This window comes from Motacilla alba, chromosome 1 (assembly GCF_015832195.1).
Source record: "Motacilla alba alba isolate MOTALB_02 chromosome 1, Motacilla_alba_V1.0_pri, whole genome shotgun sequence".
NCBI lineage: Eukaryota > Metazoa > Chordata > Aves > Passeriformes > Motacillidae > Motacilla > Motacilla alba.
Genome location: NC_052016.1, coordinates 10,534,907 through 10,553,837, shown reverse-complemented (window position 1 = coordinate 10,553,837; position 18,931 = coordinate 10,534,907). Strand labels below are relative to the sequence as shown.

The following is an 18,931-nucleotide window of genomic DNA, read 5'->3' as shown; positions in this document are numbered from 1 at the left end:
GCTAAGAAAACAGAAGTTCTCAAAAGGCCCTTCAAGCAAGATGATGAGGAAACTGTGCTTCAACAGCTCCAGCCTGATAACCTAATGGAAATGGCTGTACAACAACATACAGAGATCCACAGAGAAAAAGAAGTTCAGCTGTTGATGCCAGATCTCCAGAATCTCTGAGCAGGTTCAGAAGGTTCCGCACTGTAAGGTGCACTGTGAGAGTCCACCACGGACTGGATTTCTTCCCTTGAGACACAACTTGCCTTTTCTAAGGAAATGTCAAGGTTCCTGTGAGATGTTGCAGACATCAGAAACCTCAGGTGGGAATTTGCAATATGCTTTTGGTACTCAGCGCCTGATTGTCTGGTTTGCGGTAAGAAAGGTGAGACCAAGTGGTACCTTTCTGTCTTTAACTTTCTTTCACAAAAGTATGATTTGATTTCCTTGAAAAACCTGGGAATTTGCCATAGCCCAATCTCCAAAGACAATCACAATGCAGACAGGGACTGCACCTCAGAGCACACCTGCCTTGTTTGCACAGTGGAATCCTGATTAAAAACCAACGTGTAGGATGGCCATGCTAGGAGTTTCTCTTGTTTTGCTGGAGATGGGGAACAAAAAAAGCATTGTGGTAAAATGTCTCAATAAATTACGTGCAGCAGAGTTAATGCAGGTGTGCTTTCTTGGCCATGGTGCAGCCAAGGGACTCAAGAAGTGACTCTGAGGCAGGGAAATTTGAGACCTGCAGTGCTGCCTTCAGCAGAAAACTGATTATTTGGAATTAATGTTAATAAATCTAGCTCTCTTTTCCTATACCCACTCCCCCTTCTCCCAGCCCTGCCACAAAGATGCTGCTGGCCGATGACAGTATCCAGCACAAAACAAACCCTTCCCCTTCCTTTGTGTCACATATTTCCACTGATACAGAACCTTTGTGTCTCTTGCAGTGGCTGACATGCCAGCCAGAGCCAGCAATCTTCACTTGGCAGCAATTTCCATGTGAAAGGGATATTTTGAAGAAAGCCTGTGGGCTGGAGCCAAGGTAAAAGCTCCTCACTCTCTCCAGCAAAAGCTGCTTTTCCAGTGTGAAAGCATTGGGCCACTGCCCTCCAAACCACTGTTCCCATGAATTTGCCCCAGGTTGGAGCCTGTCATCATCACAGCAGGAGTAGGAAGAGGGTTTTTCAGTGGGATGGGGATAGCCAACAGCACAGACATTGTTTCTTCACAAAGGAAACAAACTTGAGCCCGAGGTTTTGGCTGGCAACACATCCCTAATGCAAACAGCCCTTGGTTATTGCTCTAGGAAGGGTGACTGGACCTAGCAGGGAGAGGAGTAACCCCAGGCAGGGGCTGACAGCTACATCCAGGTCATTGAAAATGAGAAGCACAGTACACATTTTTAACAGCTACCCCCTGAAATGAACTGCCAGGGGGTGAAGTTGGGTGGTTTAGGTTTTGTTTAAATTTTCAGATCAAGATTAAGGTGCCCTGCCTGCATCATAATTTATCGCAGACCTAAGCAAGACTTGTTCATCTGCAAACACCCTTGCACGGAGCGAGCACTGCCAAAGAATGAAGCTTTGTAGAGCCAGGGTTTCAGCGAGAATTAAATGACCCATATTAGTACTGCTGCTCTTCCAACTCCAGCCACGAGCTGGATTTGGGCTTGCCCGCAGTGTCCCTCAGGAGGCACAAGCCCTCCTGAGTCATCAAAACTCCTCTCCTGGCTCCCACCACTGCATGCCACCATCAGCTTTCTTGCTGCCTCCTCAGCGTGCCCAACACCTGCTGCTCAAGGAACGATGGCTGTACCCCAGGGAAATCCCATCCAGGAGTTTGTCCCCAGACTCTGGGCCAAAACGGTGGGGTTTTAGTCAGTAAATCTGACTGCTGCAGCCACCCTCTCCTTGCAGGACCTCAAGGCCTTCCTGCCCTTACGCGAAGCGAGGCAGGAGAGGAGGGCACTAGACAGGCAGAGGAGGGCATCCCCGGCAGCTCCGCGATGCTAAACCAGGCCGGCTGTGCAGCTGCAGAGCTCCGGGACAGGGCACACAGCGCCAGGTGCCACCCGGCCGGGCCAGGGGCTGCCACCCGCACGGAAGATGCGCGCAGCGCGCACGGGATGCTGTGCAGGGATACCTCCCATGCGGACGGAGGAGAGCACGGTATCCACGATTTATCCCGTGAGAATTGCCTGTGGAGCTCGTCCCCTCTTGCTGTGGCCTTTCCTGCCTTTTTCCTGCATTTTCCTCCCTTCCTTTCCCTCTTTCCTGCCTTTGCTGCCTTTTTCCCGTGCGGAGCGCGGCGGCCGCGCCGCCACCGCGGGGCAACAGCTCCGCAACGCGGCCGCTGAGCACACTGCGGATGGAGCGGGGCTGGGGCTCTGCCCGCTCCTCTCCGCCACGTTCATGACAAAGGTTTTATGGCTCAGGTCACTAAATCCCGGGTGAGCATCACTCTGAGCGGTGGGCATCACTCCCTTCTCCATCCCGCTCTCTCGGAGCCACCCCTGACTTTCTCATTCCTGCTGAATTTTCTTATCCCAGCTTTAACACTGCCAAGTTTTGTAATCCTGCTTGTTTTACTTCAGTTGAACTAGAAGACTCCGCTCTAGAGAGTCCTACCTGTAAAAGAAATGATTGGCACAAGGCTTCTGTAGGCTGTTACTCTTCCTGTCCTCGAAGCGAATGCGTGTCATTGTTCTGTGCTGGTGGTCATGAACTACATGTGGCAGTGCACTGGCCCTGAAGGAGTTTCTCAGTTGTCTACATTATGTGTAATTTTGAGCTGTCTCCCTAGTGTCTCCATAACTGCAGGAAAAATAAAGACTCACCAACAGCATTTTTAGTGTTGGAGAATCAAGGCATTACTTTATGCTGGCCAGGATGCTGTTCTGGCCAGGATGTGCAACAGAAATAATTTTATCCATACAGGGCCCGAGCTGTGCAGAGGAAATCATTCCATCACACATCAATTTTACTACATTTTTAACACACTTACAGAGTCAAAACCCATAGAAATTCATTGGTTCAGTGTTCATTGGCCCCAAGTTACACCATTCTCAGTATTTGGTTTCCTATTGGTTATCAATCTCTCCACCTTCGATGTTAATTAGGCTCTCATTTCCTGATTCTCTCAAGTTTTTTCAGACAAGGTTTCTCTGACCATGCCAGGGTTGTAGTTTGGTCATTGATGGTTGTTATCCTTTGTGTACCTTCTGTGCTACTCCCAGTCTGTTGAGACATCAGGCCTTGAGTGCTGAAACAATCCTTTGAAAAGAAACTTAAAATTCCCTTCCCCTGGGGCAAAGGTGAACAAAACCCCTGACTAAATGACTCGGTATCATTTCTGACACTACCACTGAACACTAAGGGCCTCCTGCTTGTAGGGTTTTTCCCTACTGACAGGCTGGAGCACACTGAGGATCCCACATGGAAACACTGCTAGTACATCACACACACGGGGGTTTCCACCAGCATTAAATCTGCCAGACAGGAGGCAATCCCACAAAAACTCTGCACAGCACTCAGGGATAACACATTGCATGCAGAAAGGCAAATTTCCCCACTGTGACCCCTGGAAGACCATTCCCTGTGCCTATTCCTGCTCTGCACCCTCTACCTCCACCCTCCTCCCCCAGCCCCCAGTGCCTCTGCACCCTGTCCCCTTCACCCCCAGTAATCTACCAGAGGACCCCTTATCTCTGTGATGATCTCTGGAAATGCCTTTTGTCTCCAACAGCTCATCTGCCCTGCCCCTCACCTGCTGAGATCAGCTGCTTTCCTACTGGGAAAAAAGAATAAAAAATGAACCCTGGGAATAATGAGGAGTTCTGAGAGCTTTCAAGTTCCAAAAATAAATAAAAAAAGGGAAGGAGGAAGGGAGAATTGCATGCTTCTTTTGATTAATTCCCTTTCTTCCCACCCCCAAAGACCATGCAGTAAATAAAATGAAGTCCAGTCCTGACAGACACAAACCTTGACTGTCTGTTTATAGATGGTGTGAGTGCCAATATTCCAGCGGGACTGTGCAGAACGAATCTGTCAGGGAATCAGAGCACATGTTACAGAGTGTGAAGGTACATGCTTCACATTAAAAACAAATCCTTCAGAAAGTGCAGAATACCCTAAATCTACATCTGCCACGGTGGTTATTCTATTGGGTTCTTAAAATTCATCCTGAATTTTATTTTCCACATCTTTTGAGTGTTAGATGTGCAAAACAGCATTGTAAGTGCAGCTGTTGTGAAGTTCAGCTCTGAACAGACATGTAGCTGAATGCTGGCTGGAATTCTGATTTTTACCTCTGAATATTTTCCTATCTTTTGGAAGCTGCCCAGTTTGAGAAAATCACCTCTTCTGCCTATGATCACTGATAACATCACATTTCAGGGTGCAATTTTTTCACATCTGACTCAACCCAGCTCTAGCACCTTTTCCTAATTGCCTTGATTCCTCAGCACCAACTCCCTGTGCAGCTGCTTTTGCTTCTATATAGCCATTACTGTGTCCCCAAGAGCCACATTCAGTGCCACTGATGTCATTGAAAATAATGTCAAGTAGCAGAAAGAAGCCTAGTAAATGACGAATTTATTTTTATTTTTTTAATCCTTTGTCACCATCACCACCTCCTGACAAAGGAAGCAGACTTGAGGAGGGTCTGTGCTGTACAGTGATTTGCAGTGTAAATTTTGAGCAAGGCTTTTGATCACACCAGAATCTAGTCATCTGCAAATACAACACAGAAACCTGCCCAGTTCTGAGACATGGTTTAGTATCAGCTGATGACCCTATTGATTTATTTTGTGTTTTTCATAATGAGTTATAGCTACATTATAGAGTTGCCAGCATTGGATTGCAGTTTGATTTTCCAAGTGCCATTTCTCAGACGTGACGTTTTTATAAAAGCTTTCCTCACAACAAAAGCCACTTTCATCTTAACAGAACAGTGTTGCAAGTTTGTATCTACAGTTCAACAACAAATTAAAACCTTTTTATTTTCATCTACACACCCGTGAACAGAGGTAGGAGCACAGCAAAACAGGCCAGTGTGCTCCCTCTGACCCCATTTTTCCTTGGAGGTGGAGGAGTAGAACACTATTTCTCCTCTGCTCCTACACATCAACACTGCTGGAAGCCATCACCTCTCCCTGGCTGGACTTTGCCAATAAAAATAGAATAAAACATTTTAGCTCAGCGCTCCTAACTAACAGCTCTTCCTACAGGACTTTGCCTGAAAAATCTGTTTCCTCAGCAAACAGTTCATCCCCTTCCCATCCTTCACCTGGAGCTAACACCAGACAACAAAGGCATCAGCATGACTTTGCCAGGTCTGAGTTGTGTCTCTGCAGACTTTACAATGTCCTGACACAAAACAAAGCTTCAAAACAGTGAAAAAAGAAGAAAAAAAGGAGTAGAAAAGATATTCCTACCACGCTCCCCCCATATGTTATGGATTTCAAACCTTGGCTCACATGTCAATTCAAAAGTATGAAAAGAGCCACTGGGAGGGAAGAGCTGGAAAATATTCTTTCCCCTGATTTCTTAAAATCAAGGTCCCAAGTGCTTGCTGGAGTTCTTTATATGATTGCATGTTTTCCTCAAGTGCCTGTCACCAGCAGACCAAACTCCCTGGCCCCTTCATTTCTCCAGGGCTCAGAGCAGAGGGAACATCCCCTCACTCTCAGGTGGGTCATTGTCCCCTCCAAATTATTCTGCCACTTTGTTTCCTTCAGGACATTCAGAGTGACCAACACATTGAATGAGCAGCCTGCCTTGGGTGCAAACACAAAACATCCTTTTTTCTGCTCAGGAACAGGAACAGAGCTTCTTATTCCATCCCAAATCCTTCCTTCAAGGAAATACAGATCTAATGGTGCTGTCAGAGCCCCCAGACAAAGTTTTGTGAATAACTCTTTGGGGATGGCACAAAATTAGAAAAAGAAAGTGACTTGATCAATGTGAAACATTATTTCAGCTGAGAAGGAAGAGGGACACTTCTGTCTGTACATTAAATAGGAGAACAAATACATACAGGCACAACATTTGCCACAAGCAAGGCAGCAATCCCCAGAACTGCACCAAGAGACAACTTCCCTCCCCTTCTACTCACCTCAGGTTTTGGGATACACAACAGGATTTAAAATGGGGAAAAAAAAAAAAAAGATAAAAATACACTAATACCCTAATGAGTTTGCAATATTCACACTGGCACTGTTCCTTGAGGATATTTCCTAGTGTGCACTTGGTAGTTGAGAAAATACTGACAAGATATTCTCTCAAAAGGTCAAAACAGCTTTACCAGCACTTTAGAAAAACCAAGGGAGTTTGACAAAGGGTTTACCACAACATCCAGTCTACATAAAACACTTCTCAGAGCATTAACTTGGCCCATTCAACTTAGCAAACTTTAAGCCCATTTGATGTTAAGTTACTCAAAATGCTCCAAGAAGGAGGAAGAGGAAGAAAGAGAGAGACAAGAAGACAGAAATGACATAGAAAAGCACACAGGCCACATACACATTCAAAGAATGCAAGGTTTAAAATTAAACATCCTGAATACCATTCAGGAGCACACAAGCACACAATTCATCAGAAACCTTTTACCTGCAGAGATCAAACTACATCACAAAAAAAGTAGTTACAAATAGAAATCCAGTCCAGCAGCCCTTCACTTTTGACCTGGGATCTGTAGCCATACTTTTCTGGCTCAATTTTACTTCTGTTTCAAAACTGGAATACCACAAAAAAACCTATCTACAAACAGTAGATCCAGGATTTCCCAGCTTAAAAATAGACATTGAAGGTGTTTTGATTGAACGTTTTTGTTTAAACTTCTGTTTAAACAATCACTGGGACTGGGAGAAGGGGAACAACCTTCCAGCAGGACCATTTTCCTTTTGCACACTGAAAATGTCAGGGATTTTCCAACATGTGTTACTATCTTGTGGGAACACTGAGAGCAGAAGGAATCTGGAAGTGAAGTGAGGAGCTCAGAAGTACAAAGTGAAAAGGGTGAAAACAAAAAGATAAAAGAAGTAAAGCTAATTTTAAGCCCATTCCCCAATTTGTAACGCTCTAGTTACTGTGAGCAGATATGGAAATACAAAGCCTCTGATTCTCTCCAGCCCTGCCCAGCACACAGGAGGCCAGGGGAAGCAGACAGGGAGGTAGAACACATACCTTCTGATGAAAAGTCCTGATTTAGGACGCACCAAGTGGATTAGCCACAAGGAACTGTCCCAGGTAACTGCACCACCTCCATGCAATTGAAACATGGCATAGTTACTAATAAAACTTACACATTTATACAATGCTTATGGCTTCCAGGACATGAAAAATCACAGCTGACATCATGCAAGCAAGAGGCAGGACACTTGTGCTCAGCAGCTTCCCACATGTGGAGTCTCAAGCCCCAGAAACACATTTTAGGATAAGGAGACACTTTTACCTCTTCCCAGGTTCAGTGGAGGACAGGGTGGGTGGTCTTTTCCAAAGGGCTGCAGGGCTGTCTCCTTGTGTCACAGGACCACTGGAAGGGCTCATCCACACACCAGCTTCTCCCCAAGGAGCCCACAGCCAGATATTTTTCAAGGCAGGGTTTAAAAAAACCCTATCCATCATGCTTAGCTGTGTCAGCCTGCTGCCAAAGTTTGTCAGCTATAGCCTGGAAGCATCCAACTTTTTTAGGTTGGAATCCAAGCCCTCTGTTCCATATTGAAAAGCTTTAGGGCAAAAACAGAGTTTGCACCCGCAGCTCAAAATTTCTTGTGGGTGGTTTTCTCCCAGATGTGAAAACAATTAACAGTGTTCAAATTAGAATGTTTTTAACATGTTCATTTTATGATCTAGTGGTTTTACTGTCACCACTGATACTGTTCATGTTTCCCAGCAAGCTGTAAAGGGGTGGCATCCTGGGCTGAAGCAGGAGCTGCCTTGGCAGTGACAAACCAGCCCTCCTGGGCTCCTAAAACCTGGCAGATCCACAACCCAATCCCAGTCTGGGTCAATAACATGGAAAACCAACCAGCACTGAAATTCAGCTCACCTGGAGAAGAATTTGCCCTTCTGTTGCTCTGAAAGCCTTTGTCCTTGCTGTTAACCCCTTACTGAGCTCAAAGTAAATTGTGTGATGCCCTCCTGCCTCCAGCAGAGTCCTTGCCTGTTATATCTGGGGAAAGCAGCTGCTGGAGACAGCTGGAAGGAGACTTTTATGATTATTACAGTAGCTGCAAAGTCATCTGTGCCATGGTTAGCACTCAGATGTTTAGCAGTTTCTGTCACCAACACAAATTTTAATGTAGAAATGAGTCTGCAGGCAGCCAGGGGAACCCAAGCACCCCAGCCCAGCCATGTTTCAAGAGAGAGGCAGCTGCAAGGCGCTGGCAACCCCCTGGAAGATGCAGGAGACATTGCTGGGAGCTCACGGTTTGGTCACTGTCAGGATGCCACAGATGTGACAGAATGGAAAATTGAATTGTAAACTGAAAATACTGAGATCCTTTTAGTGTCATGAGATGTATTTCTAATGGCAGCATTTAAAGAGTTTGTGTCTCATAGGATGATGTTTCTAATTTCAGAGAAAAAAAAATGACTGCTCATCTGAGCCTTTCAGATGCACATTAGCCAGCAAGTAATTGAAGACAAAGTGTTTTTCTGTAATAAACCTTCATAATGAAGCACCAGAGGAAAATCCTAAAGTTCAACTCAATAAATCACACTAATCTGCAGAATGGGATTTTCCTGCCACTAATCTTGTTAGAGCTGCGGCACTGTGCAAATATATCTAAACATATAATTACTGAAGAGATATTAAACGGATCGATTTATTTCAATAAAAAATGCAAACTTTGAGGAGAATTCATTAATACTCAAAATCCAGCCAGGCAATAAATAACACTAATGAACTGAGAAAAAGGAATAGATGAACAAGTACTGACATGATGTCTTATGCTTATTGGTGTTAAAGAGGAGCTGACAACTACTCCATTTGAAATATAAATCCTGCAAGGGAAATGCTAGAAAGTGAGTGAAGGGCTTGTTAAAAATATCTATGTACATATATATACACACATTTTAAGAAAGCATTAGGATGAAAACTAATTTAATTTCATCCTAAGGAGGGCATATTACCATTTTCATCACCCTTAAGCTGTGTTTACATTAGCAAACAGTGCTGTGCAAAAGGAGCATGAAACAGCTGTTGCTGAGATGCTGCCAGCACAGCATCTCTAAATGTGTTGGGGGTTTACTGCCAGCCAGCTCCAGGGTGGTCCTGCAGCCCGAGTGCCTCACAGAGAGCAGGGTACTCTGGCCACAGGGCTGCAGGAGCTTCCTGGTCCATTTTGTCCCAAGGGAACTCCACTCCACGGTGAATGCTCTGAAATCTGAATCAGATTACAGGGATTGTGGGTGTGGCAGCAAACACAGCATCTTCCTCAAAAGCAGCCTCCTGACTGGCACTGAAATGTTTCCTGCAGCAGAAGCACTCAGGGCACTGTAAAGGACTCACACTAGGACAAAAGAGCCAGGCACACCAGAGTGCAACACTCATCCACACAACCCAAATAACCCAGTGACAAGCAGGGGTATCTAAAAGAGCCTTTTCAGTAAGGGCTGCGAGAGCTTGTCAAGACAGAACCCAAGAACATGTTTTTCCTAGTGCTTGGGAGGTTCTGCAATTTGCCAAGAGGAAAAATCAAAACATTTGGTTTGGTATTTTGGAATTATACCATGGTATTCAAACAGCACACTTGGAGTTATCCAGGCTGCTTCAGAGGACACTTGCAGTGATTTTCTACAGGCTTCTGAAAAAGAAGGAGACATTGAGGGGCTGAGGTGTGTCCAGAGAAGGGAACAGAGCTGGGGAAGGGTCTGGGGCACAAGTCTGATGTGGACCAGCTGAGGGAGTTGGGGTTGTTAACCCACAAGAAGGCTCAGGGGACATTATCACTCTCTACAGCTACCTTAAAGGAGGGTGTAGTGAGATTCTCTTTTCCCAGGGAACAAGACAGGAAGAGAGGAAATGGTCTCCACTTGTGCCAGGGGAGGTTCAGACTACATATTATGAAGAATTTCCTCACTGCAAGGGTGGTCAGGCATTGGAACAGGTTGCTCAGGGAAGTGATGGAATTGCCCGCCCTGGAAGTGTCCAACAAGGAGTGGATGTGACATCTGCAAGTTTTACTCAATCCCACTGTTCTTATGGCAAAGGTGGTGCTGTCACCTCTCCTGGTGGAAAATCCCCAGATTATTCATTCATTCCTTACCTGAAAGCTGCTCCTGTTCATTATTTGGGACAACAGACTTCAGCAGCTGAGGAGGAAGAAAGCTCAGATAGCAAAGATGAGCCTGTGTTGTAAAATCACAGGCAAGTTATTAAATATCACAATTTCCTTTCAATAGTTTTAAGTGGGAAAACGCTGGCAAGGCACCCAAACCTCATCTAGATGAGCAGCTCAGGCTCTAACTGGTTATAAAACGAGTGATTTATGGCAGCATGTACAACATGATATTATTTCCCTTGCAATTTATGCTCTCACAGGGCAGAGAAGAGGTGGCTGTGCAGGAATTACACATCCCCTGATCCTTCCAGCAGATGCCTCTCTGCACAAACACCACTCTCACAAAAATCTCTGCTTTGTTCTAACCCAGGTCTCTAAAGAGTTTCTGTAAGGGCAACTACTACTGGCAACAAGCCAAATAATTGTTGTATTTTTGTCATTTCTTTACGTTTATTCCAGAAATATAAGAGGTTTCTTAGTTTCAATTCTGCTGAGGGGTTCCCTTCAAGGTTTCCTTTAGATCAAGGCAAGGGGAAACCTGGCAGTTTCAGGGCATTTTGTTGCCAGCAAACAGTGGGATAAAGCAGCCTGTTCTGCACAGTCTCCTCGGGACTGCAGCTCCAGGCACGCGATGAATCTGCCACCAGATGTCACCCAGAGGCCACTCCTGCCGCCTGCTGAGGCTCCAGCAAGCCCCTGGATTTCCTGCAGGCAGCAGGGATGGTCACAGCACTCATCACTCCTGCACTTACACCCACATTTAACTTTGCATTTCCACTTTGTGCCCTTAGAAAAGAAAAGAATCTTTCAAGCTGCAGTACACCTTCAAAATGCTTTGAAAGCTGAAGTACACTACAAGAGCTAAAAGCAAAATACTATGGTTGTTGACATCTTTACTGGAGGCCTGTTTTTCTCCTTTTACAGAATTTTATCACCCTGCAGAGTTTACCCTTATCAAACTCTTAGGGAAAAAAGAACAAGCTACTGAGACAGATAATGGATTGCAAGAAAACAGCAAGCAAGAAGCATCTTGTGACAAGGGAACAGAAAAGATTTCCTGTCACAATGAAGACAATTGCAACAGAAAAAAAAAAAAAAAACAGCAGCAGAATAAAAAATGATAAAGTCTAAACAGATGAAGACTATTAGACACCTTTGACATATTCCTGGATACACTTAAAACCTTCCTTTCATGGGGAGCATCCAAAGGAAGCACAGAGAGACATGATTTTAACGTTCAGGAAGTTCCACATGCTTTGCTACAGATCAGAATTTTGCTTTTTATCAAGTTATTTACCAGAGAAAGATCTAGAAAGCACAAATTTAGCATTGCAGCTTCAGTGGTAGTGATAGACATAAGAAACTGTTACTGAAAATATTTGTTGTGGTAAGAAACACAGGAAAATGGATGATAACAGTTTTGAAGAAACTTTACTTCATTTTTTCAATCTCCTAAATACAACTAAAATATCCAGTGCTTCCAATGATAAATCAACAATTAACTCCTTCAGCTCTGAACAGCAGCATCTAAAAAGGAGGATTCAATAATTCCTGTAAATATTTCAGCTTCTTGAAACTTGTCCAGCTCCATTTAAACAAGTCCAGAAACAATTTCAGCTCCATTTAAACAAGTCCTAACTTTTCCCTTGAAGTCAAGGTTAAGCTAAAAGTACTTTCTCACATTTGCCACATAGTCAATGTTTTTCTACTCTTGAAACATTCTGTGTCAATGATTTGAAAATTGAATTTGGAACTCTAAGTAAGGATATTTATTCTAAACAATAGAAAAATTAGAAGCCACAACTCAGCTGTTTATTGACAAAGAACATCCCAACACAGTATCTGAACTTCTGCTTAGAAAAGAAATTACTTTAAGGAGAAAACAAGATTCAGACTGTTCACAAAGATCAGTTCTGTGCATACCTGAACCTCCTTGTTTCCTTACACCCAGCCATACTTAACCAACACAAACATGGGAACAGTTCTTCTGGTTCTACTAAGTTATGGGGAATGTTTATGTTTTTAGAACTTGAAACAGTGAAGCCAGAAAATTAAAGCAAAATTCCCAAACAATCAAAGGAGATGCAGAAAAAGAAGTTTTCACCTCACTTCACCTCTAATCCCATATAAATAAATACAGTAAAAAAATCAAGTTTTACACCAACAATAATTCCAATAATTTCCTATTATTAAGTGGTAATTGGGTACTTTTCTTAGCGTGACCTATCACTGTAACCACCCAGTGGTAATAAATGGACTTTCAGTACCTGTAATAAAAGAGCTCAGAGTAAACAAAATACTTACTTTGAAAAAAACATAGAAAAATCACAACTATTATATTAAGAACTCTGTTGTAATTATAAACAAAATAACTATCAGAGCATTTGGTTCATACAGTGCTGCTGCAAGTTTTGAAATCAAGTTCTTGATCCAAGACAGTCAGTGCTAGAAATGGGCACCCATCTCAAGCCTGTCTGCTTGGGGACACAGACAGAACAATTTGTGTGTATTCATGACAAAATTGGAACCAGAAGGTAAAAGGACAGGAAGCAATTATTGCAAAGAAGATAAAAAAACAAACTTCAGCAAAGCCAAGTTCCCTGCAATGTCCCATTAAAGCACATTTAGAACATCCAGAGCAGCCGCCTCCATTCAGTGTTTTGGTTCGGGTTTTCTATTGGTTTTCTTGGGACTCAGATGTCCATTTAAACACTTAGCCCTCCCAAATTTCCAAAGCCAGATGCAATGACTTCCTGCTACAGCTCAGGTGAGAGTTTCAAGTGGCGTCACCCAGAATTTGCAGTTTGTGAACCTCTCATTACACATGGCTGCCAATCCATATTTAAACCCAACCATGAATAGCCAAACTCCACTCTAATGACAGTGCAAAACCTGAAGGAATGCCCATCAAATATTTATTAGCTCTTGGAAAGTGTCCAGAAGCATCACTTAACACAGCAATAACCTGTGTTAATACCCTGTATCTCAGCTTGCCACTCAGCAAATCTTACTCAGAGAACAGAAACCGCATGGCAGGAACAATCCAGGCCCTCACCCAGCTGTGATAAAGTGCTCAGAATTTCTGAGGTTCAAACACAGTCAGTTCATTCCCATCATAGAACTCTCTCAGCTGGTTTAACTCATATTTTATAGAAGGTTCTTCCACTTGCATCCCAGGCTCCAGAGCATTCTGCCCTACTATTTTAAGGTTCACCAGTTTTATTTTCCAGGTGTTATTCCTCATGGGGCAGCTGATGAGCCCAAAGATTTGCTCAAAGACACCCAAACAAGCGTTGTCTCTGTGTACTGTGCCAGCCACTGCCACCAGCACCAATCCATGAGGGGACATGGCACATTTCAGGCCATTGGAATGCAAATTTGGATTGAAGAGGAGACATTCTTCTTTAACCAAGGACAGCAGGCGCAGGCTCACCATGTCTGCACCCACATACTGTTCCACGTTTTTTTCCAAAGTGTTGTAACAGAACTTTAGTTTGGCATCCTCCCAAAAATGCTGTGGTCCCCACGTTGCTTCAGATTTTACTCCCAAAGGGTGCTGAGAGTTCAGGAGTTCAAAGTACCACTGGCAGAATTCTCCTGCTAAACCACCGATGTCATCTTGTGGTGACTTCTGTCCGTTTCCGTGACTCTGCAATCAAGCAAATTTTCTTCTTAGACCTGTTCAGCAAGATTATCACTCAGAAAAACATTAAATCATACACATACTTACATTAAACCTTTTAAGTGCTCACAGTGCCAAAGTGCCTGAAGAGAAACACCAAAGTAAAACCTCATTTATTTTTACTAACATGATTATCTAATGTAGAGAACCAGGACAGGTTCTTTGGATTACACCTAGAAAGTGCTTCACTGTCTTGGGCTCTTTACAAACAAAGAGGAAAATCCTGGTTCTACTGAAAAAAGGCAGGGGAAGGATGTAAAGTGACATTTTTTGGAACTAAATGTACAGTTACTTTGTAGGACTTCTCAGTACTTATGACTTGACAGCAAGACTTTTTTTAGAAATAAATCAAATATCAAGTTTGGTAACACCAAAGTATTAAATTGTGTTATAAGCATTAAGCAATTAAGTGTGAAAAGTCTGGAGAATTCTGTATAGAAATGCTGTATTTGCTTCACCACAAGTTGAAATTAATTTCCCATTCTGTTACACAGGTTCAAGTTTCCCATTTCTTCAAATGGTAGTGAAGAGATGAGAATACAAAGAAAACAAATGCAAAGAAAGATGTATGTGATAAATAAATCAACTGACTTTCTTTTAAATTTATGAATGTGTTTAAAGTACTTCATTGATGTACCATCAACCAAAGAATTTTGTTAAGAGAAACCTTTCTTTTTTCTCTAATTACGCAAACAGAAAATTGTTTTGAAAACAATTCTCAGCTAAATGCTAACTGTCATCAGTTAATCCCTGAGTGAAAGCTCAGTGCAATAGGTTCTCAACAGGGACAGAGCTGTCACAGCCCAGGAGGTTGGGCCTCTGCCCACGAGGGCTCTGAACTACAGCAAGGGGGCCAATCAGAACCAAAAATAAACCCCTTCAAGTTCATTATACCACGAGGATTTGCTAAATAGCAAAGATTTTAATTTCAAAATAACCTATTATTGCCAAAATACATTTTCTTACACTGTATTAAGTGTTACAAACTCATGGGCAAATTTTGTTCAGCTGTTTCTGGCTCATATGGAATTCGTTGCTCAGCTCAAGAGAACAGCTCTTACTCAGCTGAATGTGTGTTGCTTTTCCTTCTGATCAACCTGGGGACATCTGCATGGACATTTTGTAGATCTCAAAGAGGAAACATTCATCTGAAACACAGGGATAAGGAATGTGTCCTCTGTTCTCATCAGTGTTCTGTTGCAGGTTTACCAGATCTTGAGGGCAGGCACACCTTACTACGGCTCTGAACAGAGCCCTCCATAATGATGAGTTCAGTTGTTTGGAAAAAAGGGAAAACAAATGGCCTGTCACTCCTGGAAACTGCACATTTTATCGATATATAAACTCAATAAAATCACAAGGGCCTCTGCAGGATTTCTGTGCCGTTCATACTGTTTTCAGTTGTCCCTGAACCCACAAAACTATTTGTGAATATCTTCTATTTTAGCCTATCAGACAACCAAAAAATTCAAAGCATGGAGAAGACCCTGCACATTAGAGTTCAAATACTGTGGAAAACAGAGCAGACACCTTCAGATGTTGTAACTTACAAACCAACCAAACCAAATGCAACTAAAACCAAGCCAACCAAGAGTTAAAAAGGTTTGGGACCTCCCTACAGGCGCAGAGCCACATCTGCACTGCTCACCCTGTGGAGGCAGCGCTGAGCAGCCTGAGGATTTCCAGCAGCACTCACCTGCGCAGGAGGTTTTCTGTGCCCCGGCTCCGGGGCTCGAGCCGTGAGCTGCCCGCTCCAGAGCTGCCGCACACGCTCGATCAGGACGTGTTTCTCCGAGGAGGGAGGCACCGTGATTCCCTGCGCCGCCAAATACTTGAAGATGATTTCTCTGTAGACTTTTCGGCGCCTCAGAAGTTCCTCCACGTTTTGGCTGTACACCAGAATAGCATGAATGGCCTCTGCAAAGAAAGAAACTGAAGTTAGAATTACCTTCTTTCACAATAAAACCCCAAACCTAAGCCATTTCTTACACTCCTGTACTCCAAACACAGTATAAGACGAGGTGGCAGGACACGAAGAGACTGAAAGTTTGTCTGTAAAGTGAAATCTGGCCTCATCATATCAGACAAAGAATACACCCAAAGGCTTGCAAAAATGCTTTTTGGACAGGAATTCCAGTGAAGTGCTTCAGCAAGGCACAGCAGTTTGAGAAAGAGGTTCCACCTCTTTCCTCAAGCCTGCTGGAGATGGAATTAAATCTGTTTTATTTCCATACTAATGTGATTACAACTCCCATGCTCATAAGAAAATGCATCCTAGCACAACAACGGTGCATTGAATGGCAACAATAAACAAAATTCAGCTACAAAGCTCTGTGGCAGAACGAGGAAACATGACAAACCTAAATCCTTCTTTAAAGCAGTTGTAGCATACAGTTCCCTCCTGAACTGAGGCTAGGTACTTAACAGGGGACCTATAAAAACCCTAAATCTAACCAGAAGGAAACAGCAAAAGCAAAACACAAAAATCTTTTCGTTTAACTTACAACCACTGCAAAAAGTAGGGGGGAAAAAAAAGAAAAAAAAAACCAAAAAAAAACAAAAAAAACAACCTTTTAGAGAAAAGCAAAACACCTTTTAAAGAAATGTGTTGGGCAAATCTTAAAGGTTTTAGTTACATCACATGAGATATACTCAAGGCTTTAGGATGAGCATATATATATACATTATATATATATATACACACTCATCAAGTGTGTGCATATATATACATATACACCTGAGGCCACTGGGGAACAAACCCAGTGGCCTCAGGTAACTCACATAAAAAATTAATTCTTAGTAACAAATCTCAACGAAGTGATGGAGGATGGTCACAACTGGAAGCATCCTGCAAAAAAAAAGTAAGTTCAATGCAGACTCGTTTTTTACCAGTTCAAAACCTGAAAGCAAATGTGACTGACGCCAACAGCGAGAGACTCTGTAGCTTTCAATACTTTTAACCACGAAGGGCACAGCCGTGCTCGCAGCTAACCGCAGGGGTCTGAGAGGAAAGGGAGACGAAGGTTTGCTACGAGCCCGTCGCCACCGCAGCTTCCTCGGCCTGAACAACCCCAAGCTCCGAGCAGCCAACCCCCGGAGCTGCCGGGCTGTGCAGGACAAGGCTCCCGGCAGCGACCCCGAGCCCTGCGAGCCCCGGCCCCCCCGGGGCAGCCGCAGCCGCCGGGCGGGCGGAAGCAAACGCAGGGCCCGGCCCCGCTCGGCAGGCCCCAGGCCGGCGGCGCCGGCGCTGCCCGCGCACCTTGGCGGCTCTCCGGGTGCACCAGGCGGTTGGTGACGGTGTCGGTGAGCGCCAGCAGCTCCTCGGTGTGCAGGAGCTCCAGCAGGTCCCAGCATCCCGCCCGCTCCCGCTCGCTCAGCCCCGGGCCCGCCATGGCCGCGCCTGGTGCAGCGCCGGGCGCCGGCTGGAACGAGCGGGCGGCACCGAGGTTCCGCTCGGAGAAACGGCCGCGGAGGGAGCAACGCGGCAGGGAGGCGGGCTTCAGTGCACAGATTGTGTGTTATACGTATGGAGAGTTTGGAACTGAGTCTGTGCTTCTCTTCCAGCCCACCCTGAAGTCGTGCTGAGCTCCGGGGAGATGCTGGAGAGCAGCGGCATGGAAAGGTTTGTGTGGGTAATGAATGGTCCATGGACAGCTGTTGGGAACCAGCCCTGGAGCCAGGGGCGACATCCCTGTCCCGGGGACATCAGGGACAGCATGGCCAGCGAGGGGATTGTTCTGCTCTGCTCTGGGGCAGCCTCACCTCCAGTCCTGGGGCATCTCGGCACCACACTAGCAGAAGGTTATTGAGCCTTTAGAGAGTGTCCATGGGGAAGGGCCTTGAGGAGATGCTGTATGAGGAGGGCTTGGTCTCTTCAGCTGAGGAGGTCTCACTGCAGTCACAACATCCTCGTGAGAAGAAGAGGAGGGATAGACTGATCTCTGTGGTGACAGTGACAGAACCCCAGGGAATGGCCTGAAATGTCAGGAAGGGTTAGGCTGGATATTAGAAAAAGGTTCTTCTCCCTAGAACCAGCCTGGCAGAGTTCAAACAGCTCTTAGCACAGGGTGTGGCTCTGGGGATCCTGTGCAGGGCAAGGAGTTGGACTTGGTGATCCTTGGGGTCCCATCCAGATCAGGATATTCTCTGATGTCATTCTATGATTCCTAGCACTAGTCACCTCATCTGGACCAAGCCAGAGTCATCCACTTGTGCCTGAGGCAAGCACTGCCTGTTCCCAAGTGATGCATGGCCCCAGGAATGGGAACAGCACAGCACCTGTTTAAGGAAACAAAGTCCTATAAGCTAAAGATGCTTTTTTTACTAAATGCAGCTCTCAACCTTGTGTCGCTCTTCCACTTGGCACTATTCCTCTGTTGGGGCAGAACAATTGGTGGTGGATGCTTCATAAGAGACAAGAGGAAAGATGAACAAAAAAGGGAATAAAAGACAGCAGAAACTTCCACTGAGCAAAGCATCATAAGCTACATGCTGAGAAAAATAAAGTTGCAAAGAGTGCTTGACCTCTCTGTGGCAGAAAAAGCCAACACTCTCCTCTACCCCATGCTGTAATAGGGATGTGTAAAGAGACCACCTTTTTGTGCTTAAGCTGTCTGTGGTTTCGAACCCAGGAACACCCAGATCCTGTAAAGACACACAAAAGAACCACATTCCAATTACTGATGATGCTTTTGCACAAACAACTGAACTCATCATTATGGAGGGCTCTGTTCAGAGCCGTAGTAAGGTGTGCCTGCCCTCAAGATCTGGTAAACCTGCAACAGAACACTGATGAGAACAGAGGACACATTCCTTATCCCTGTGTTTCAGATGAATGTTTCCTCTTTGAGATCTACAAAATGTCCATGCAGATGTCCCCAGGTTGATCAGAAGGAAAAGCAACACACATTCAGCTGAGTAAGAGCTGTTCTCTTGAGCTGAGCAACGGATTCCATATGAGCCAGAAACAGCTGAAC

General features: G+C 44.6%; 1 protein-coding gene across 1 annotated transcript; it reads right to left on the bottom strand.

Moving 5' to 3' along the window:
- Positions 1 to 12,071: 12,071 nt before the first annotated feature.
- C1H3orf38 (chromosome 1 C3orf38 homolog) lies at positions 12,072 to 17,779 on the bottom strand. The gene is made up of 3 exons (XM_038137364.1): positions 17,215 to 17,779; positions 15,652 to 15,872; positions 12,072 to 13,922 (listed from the first exon to the last, which is right to left on the bottom strand). Exons 1-3 carry the CDS (start codon positions 17,345 to 17,347, stop codon positions 13,347 to 13,349), a joined length of 930 nt encoding a protein of 309 aa, XP_037993292.1. The 5' UTR covers positions 17,348 to 17,779; the 3' UTR covers positions 12,072 to 13,346.
- Positions 17,780 to 18,931: the final 1,152 nt, after the last annotated feature.

Bases quoted from the DNA above. Each gene is read 5' to 3' on its own strand.
- C1H3orf38 (XM_038137364.1), bottom strand. From the start codon at position 17,347: ATGGCGGGCCCGGGGCTGAGCGAGCGGGAGCGGGCGGGATGCTGGGAC. The intron at 15,873-17,214 runs GTGCGCGGGCAG...CTTTCTTTGCAG, and splicing joins GCACCCGGAGAGCCGCCAAG to AGGCCATTCATGCTATTCTG. The intron at 13,923-15,651 runs GTGAGTGCTGCT...GCTTGATTGCAG, and splicing joins ACAGAAAACCTCCTGCGCAG to AGTCACGGAAACGGACAGAA.